Raw genomic sequence first — 6,880 nt, forward strand, 5'->3', positions numbered from 1 at the left:
GCCACAGCTCACAGAGGCCACACAAGGGAGACAAGACACACTTCTGTAGAAGTAGGTGATGGGCTACAAATTGGAAGACCCAAGATGAGGGATATATCACAATACTCTCAAATCAACCAAACTGTCTTCCAAGGACACTTAAAGAGCTTCTGTTTAGGAGATTCAACAGATCCACACTTTGAATATTCAATGATGCTAACATGGTCCCAAACTTGGAACACATATGTTACCATCAAAAAGGAGCAGACACCAAGCCTTAAAAGCCCCCAGGTGGGGAAGACTGCATTGGAATGTGTGACAGCAATGTTTTCCACAGGAAACAATTTCCCAGTCTGGGCTTAGACCTCCCCAGAGATAAAGTGAATGCTAAGAATAATGACAGGTTCCTATAGGAGGCAACTCAGGGAGAGCTCCTCAGAGATAAGGAAAGCTATGATTCCGATTTCTTAGTCTCTTCGGAGGCCTGGGAGAGCATCTGATGCCTAAAACACTGTACATGCTCGGGCGCCATGTGCACTGGCTGGGTGTGGTCTGTGAATTTCCGAAGGGACATGCCGAGCTCCCCTGGCCTACCTGGCCTCGTGAGGCGTATCAGAGAGATGTACACGTCATGGCAGTCTCTCTCCTGAGGGATGATGAGTTGCAAGAGCTGGAAGTTCTTGCAACGAATAAGCAGATGGCACCCAGTAGCCGTTGTTGCCTGTTTCTCGATGGTGGAAATCTGGCTGTGAAGAATCTGCAACCGAAAGTGAACGTGGATAAGCTAAGCACAAACAACTGACACACAGGGCGAGGAGTGACACAGATCTCGGAGCCACACAGACAGACGGCAACACTCCCCAGCCTTCAGCTAGCTCAACACCTGCACTTAGATGACAAGAACTGAGATGTTTTGGGAAAGAACCAACTGTCTAGATTTCCCGTTGTGTTTTTTCTGTGTCAAGCTTTCGGATACCCAGGCTCGTGATCTGGAGCCAATGATTCAGCATACTCTTTTGCACAAGTCCGGGCAAGGGAACATTTTGGTAGTCAACTGCTGATTGCGGTTAATAGCTCAAATGAAAGAAGGTCATGAGAAGTTAGTAAAATAAATCTTGCAATCAACAAAAGTCAGAGATGACTCTGCTGGGAGGGGCCACCGTGCTCCCGAATTCCACATGGAATGCTCAAGCTCAATAGCAACTTGCACTTGTTTGCTAAGTTGTTGGGGATCAGGCTGGCTGCAGAGGAGATTTCTTTTAAGGGAAATCATGCTGAAGGGCATGTCTGTTGTCTCAGGAGGGTCTCTGCTCAGTCCTCCATGGCAAGCATTTCATCCTTTCAATTCCTCTCCAGTAAGTAGTGCCTGCCACCTTCAGCTGCAAACGGAGCAAAGTCTATGGACTAGAGAAAAGGCCAATCAACAATTCAGCCGTTCTGGCCCTGGTCACGATGTCACGGTGAGCGGGCTATACAAAATAAGGAATATCTAGTCTCACGATTGCATAGCAGAAATGCCTGATGACAGGACGCTTCCCTAGCTTTGCTTTTCCCTCCCTCCCTCCCTCCCTCCCTTCCTTCCTTCCTTCCTTCTTTCCTTCCTTCCTTCCTTCCAATTATCAGAAAAGTGGAGACAACAGAATAAAATGACTATATCTGGGATACTGACATTACAGAATCTCTACTCAAAAGCTGTGACATGAACCACTTGAATTTCTGGCTCTTTCTAGTCAAACAATTAGTGTTCAAAATGAATATGTAGATCAGTGGTTCTCAACCTTCTTTCTGGCCCTTTAAATACAGTTCCTCATGTTGTGACCCAACCATAAAATTATTGTCATTGCTACTTCATAACTGTAATGTTGCTACTGTTATGAATCGTAATGTAAATATCTGATATGCAGAATGGTCTTAGGTGACCCCTGTGAAAGGGCTATTCAACCGCCAAAGGGTCGCGACCCACAGGTTGAGAACCGCTGTTTTAGACCCTTCAATTGTAGAACTTGAGGGAAGTGAAGTTATTAAAGATTGGGATCTCAGATTTTACCACTTAATCTTATTTTTACATACAGTCATACCTCATTTCTCAAACATCTCCCATCTAGAACAGTTTGGTTCTTGACCAAGTTGTTCATAGAAACAAAATGTCAAGTGTTCTGCATTTTCCAAGGAAAACCTCTCAAATGAAGATGCTCACATTCACTTATAGTAAAACCTCTCTAACAAATGGAATTCTCACCACTGAGCTCATTTGAACTGTTAGAAGAGATTTCTTGGAAACAATTTTTTATCAAGATGATATTTCTTATATGCAGAGCAATTTCAAGGATGTGTGCACTGGGATCATTCCAATACGAAATGTAATGGAAATGACAAGACAATCTCTCCAGGGCAAGTGAAAAACTGAAGACGGACGCTGGCTCAACCCTCATCCCTCAAGTCAGGATGGTTACTTGCCCTCCATGAGGCAGCTTAGGGCCTAGTGGGTCGTATGTGCCCCATTCTTTAGGCCAAAGGAGAAGCTGTGGTCCTGATGTGACTGGAGAGCTGCTCCAGGGAAGACCTAGGTGGGTCTCCAACCTAACGAGCACTGCAAGGACAACCCCAAGGGCAAAGAGCACTCAAGACACCCATCGTCCAGTCTCCTCTGTGCCCTTAGAACCAAACCAGTCTTCCAGGTCCCATCCCATTTCTTCCCAATTTCCAGGGATCTAATGAGGTAAATAAAGCATTAGGTACTTCAAATATTTTCTTTAGTCAGACCATTTACTCCAGGTGGTTGCATACTTCTTGAGACTTGGTGAATGGTTGTTTCTTAAAGATGTTCATTTAAGAACCTATCAGCTTCCAGATTTGAAAAAGTACTTCTGTTGTTAATGATATGCTCCACATTCTTTCAATGGGTCTCCACCCCTCTGTCTCTTTCGTCAATGGTCGCCATAGCATGGGTTTACTTTCCTACAAGGTGGCCATCACTCCTTACATATTTATCGGAACAGTTCATACAGTAAGGATAATAACCTCTGGCCTAATTTTATGTTTTATAACTGATTCTTTACCAAGCTCTTTTATTGGTTCTAAAGCTTTTTTCAATAAAGTCACTTGGACCTTCAAAAAGTTACTTGAGTAGAGAGGAATATTTTCTATAATAACTTGTCTCTTCCTTTCCAGTATTTATACCTCTTTTCCCCCTTGTGTAATGACACGAACTAGACCATTCAAAATAACAATGACTGTGGTGACAGCAGCCACTCTTGTGGGTTTTTTTCCTTCATTTTTTTAATAACAGCGTTATTGAGATATAATTCACATTTCATACAATTCACCCATTGAAAGTAGACTATTCAATGGTATTAAATATATTCACAGCATTGTACATATCATCATTGTGCAAACATTACCACAATCAATTTTAAAACATCTTCATCACCCCCACCCCGAGAAAAAACAAACCCTGTTCCCATGAACATTCCCTCCAAATCACCTCAGCACTAGGCAACCACCAATCTACTTTCTGTCCCTATGCACTTGCTTATTCTGAAAATTTCATATAAATGGAATATGTTATAGTTTGTGACTGGTTTCTTTAACTTAGCATCATATTCATTTTGTTTTATTGCCAAGTGACAATCCATTACGTGGATACTAGAGGCCCGGTACATGGGTTTGTGCACTGGTGGGGGCGTGGCCTTTGAGGATCAGCCCACTGTGGGAGCTCTGCCCATCCCTTTCAGCTGAGCGGCGCTCCCACTGTGGGAGTGCACTGACCACCAGGGGGCAGCTCCTGCGTTGAATGGCTGCTCCAGATGGTCAGTATGTCACAGCGACTGGTCGACTGGTCGCTCTGGTCGTTTTGCCGTTGGGTCGCTGGGATTTTATCTATATAGATACCACACTTTATTTATCCATTTGTCAGTTGATAGTCCTTTGGATTGTTTCCACTTTCTGGCTGTCATTGAATATTGCTTCTATGCATGTTGTTATGCAAGTGTTGGTGAGGGCATGTGTTTTCATTTCTCTTGGATATATATATATATACACACACAAACCTAGGAATGGAATTGCTGGATCAGATGGTAACTCTTTAACCTCTACAGGAACTCTCAGACTGTTTTCCAGAGGGGCTGTTTTATTTTATATTCCTACCCAGTATGAGGGTTCCAATTTTTCCACACAATGCTGGTTGAAATCTCTTTTTTATTATAGCCATTCTGCTAGGGGTAAGATGGTATCTCACTGTAATTTTGATTGGCATTTCTCTGATGATTAATGATGTTGAACATCTTTTCCTGTGCAGTCCTGTTTTTAATAGGAGCACTCCCAATATCTTACCATCGAGTTTGGTATTTTTTATCACATTGTGGAAGTGATCCATTCTTAGTTTACTGAGTTTTAGTTTTGAAAATCAGAAATAAACAGCATGCCATTTTAATAATACTTGGATGAATTATTTGCTTTCTAGCATTAATCCTGTGTTATCCATAGTAATAAATTTCTTAGTTCTTAAAGAAGTCAGGTTGTTGGTGTATGACCAACCTGGAACTGGTGTATTAATGTTTTAATATTGCTTACATTTTATCTGTGCTAATTATTTTGTTTTGTTTGCAGTATTTTTGTTGTTTTGTTTGGGGTTTTATTTTTTTCATCTATGCTTTTAAGAGAGACTGGCTATTTGTGCTACTTTATTAGGTGCATTCATCATGGCCATGATTATATCAATTGATTAGAAAGATTTCAATATACAAATAATTTATTACTTGAAACACTTTTTTATTCAGAAATAACTCTTTAATAATTATTTCAATGTCTTAAGTGGTCATAAATCCTTCAATATTTCCATTTCTTACTAAATCTCATTTGACATCTATTTTACTTACCAATTATCTCCTAATTGCTGATTTTCAATTCTTACAATGTTTTAATTCTTATCTGTGGATAAATCTCTCTCTCTTTATCTCTTCTCTCACTCCTAATATTGTAAATTATGTTCTTCCTTTCCTGTGGTTAGATATGCAAAAGTTTTTCTTTTTTATTTATTTTAAAATATATTTTTTTATTGACTTCAGAGAGGAAGGGAGAGGGAGAGAGAAATAGAAACATCAATGATGAGAGATAATCATTGATCAGTTGCTTCCTGAATGTCCCACACTGGAGATTGAGCCCGCAACCCAGGCATGTGCCGTGACCGGGAATGGAATCGTGACCTCCTCGTTTATAGGTCCATACTCCACCACTGAGTCTTGCTAGCCAAGCACAAAGGTTTTTCTTCAAAGTAACAGATCTTGGACTTATTAATTTAATAATTTTTCTCTTTCGAATTGTTAATTATGCTTGTGCTTCTTAGTAAATGTTTTAACTTGCTTTCTTCGGGTATATAGTTGGTTTTTGTTCCTTTGTTCATTTCTAAAAGCTCAGGTTTAATAGTCAGCTCATTAAATTTTATTCTTCTTGTTTAGTAACAAAATTTCAAGTCCAATAATTTTCCTCCAAAGTAAATTTTTGGCTGCATGTTATGAGTTTTGCTTGCAGTATTAGCATTCTTGCTTCCCAGATAGACTATAACTGGAATTTTTATTTCTTCTTTGACCCAAGAGTTTTTAAGGAGAATATTTTTCAATTCCCACATGATTGGATTACTTTATTCAAACTTTTGTCATTAAACATTCTATTTTAAACTAACTCCAACAAAGATATTATGAAAGAGAGTTGTGGGAAGAGAGGAGCAAGGGGATATATTATTTTTGGAACATTTCTATGGGAAAAAACTAATTTGCATGCTAAAATGGGCCTAACTAAATTAAGCAGCTGTCCAGGGTGATGTGCCAGTTAACAATATATAGAAACGAAACAAAACTTTATTGAGATAATCATACTGAACATATGGTAATATTTTGAGACAAGGAGATCTAGTATGAATTATTCTCCCTATGGAAGTGAAGGAAGCTACACCACTTAGATTATCTGTAGAAAACCTCAGTTGAACTGAACAAGGATCACAGATGGTGGTAGATTAGAATAGCTAATGTCTTCCTGTTACCTGAGGAGACCGCTGCAGGAGAGTTACATTTCAAAATCTGGCAACAGTTCTTACCCATCCCACAGCTGTCCAAAGTATTTTGAAGTAGAAGAAGGAAAAAAGAGACAAGACACCATTAGGAAAACACCCACAGCATGATTTCCCAGTGCTGTGTCACAACGAAAGAAAACAACTGGCATGTCATGCCGTTTAGAGGTAATAAGAATTAAAATTCATGGTGGGTGGGAGGAGATCAACCTAAGAACTTGTATGCATATATGCAAAATCCACGGACACAGATAATAGGGTGGGGTGGTGAAGGCTTGGAGCCGGGGGTGAGGTGGGCTAGAAGGGGTCAATGAGGGGAAAAGTGGACAAATGTAATATTTTCAACAATAAAGATTTTCTTAAAAAATAAGTAAAAAAAAATTAAAACAGAACTAAAATTGAGTTGTCTGAGAAATTCTGTGAAGGTCAGGACCCTGCTCAGTTCCACCATGTGGCTTTCACTAAGGTAGCCAGAACCTTCTTGACTGCGATTCTAGAGCCAGTCAACTCGAGATAAAATGAAATAAATCTTGAGAACTTTGCCACCATCTTGAGGACCCACTGGCTCAATTACTCAGCCTCGCTGTTCAGGGAACTTAATGCTATCTCGTCAACAGTTACAATGAGCTCTATGATAATAACGCCTCTTGCATCCTGGGAGAGAGATGACCCTCAGGAGCTACCAGCTTCTCCAGAAAAAGTTACTGCAATTCCCCTACATTTTCCTAGGAACCCCTCGGTGTTCCTGCTCTGCACACGGCAGCTCATCGGTGCAAAACATTACAATAGGTCACCAGTTCTTGGGTGTACATTTCCCACATTCTGACATTCCTGAAA

The 6,880-nt window shown here is 40.3% G+C and overlaps 1 protein-coding gene across 1 annotated transcript in view; it reads right to left on the bottom strand.

Moving 5' to 3' along the window:
• Window positions 1-1,021, bottom strand: part of MTMR7 (myotubularin related protein 7) — a 55,203-nt gene extending 54,182 nt beyond the window's left edge. The window contains exons 1-2 of the mRNA XM_015565111.1: window positions 992-1,021; window positions 574-736 (exon numbers count right to left, since the gene is read on the bottom strand). Coding sequence (XP_015420597.1) covers window positions 574-736; window positions 992-1,021 — 193 coding nt within the window. The remainder of the gene's footprint in view (window positions 1-573; window positions 737-991) is intronic.
• Between the last annotated feature and the right edge of the window lie 5,859 nt (window positions 1,022-6,880).

This window comes from Myotis davidii, unplaced genomic scaffold (genome assembly GCF_000327345.1).
Source record: "Myotis davidii unplaced genomic scaffold, ASM32734v1 scaffold71, whole genome shotgun sequence".
In the NCBI taxonomy this organism is placed as follows: Eukaryota; Metazoa; Chordata; class Mammalia; order Chiroptera; family Vespertilionidae; genus Myotis; species Myotis davidii.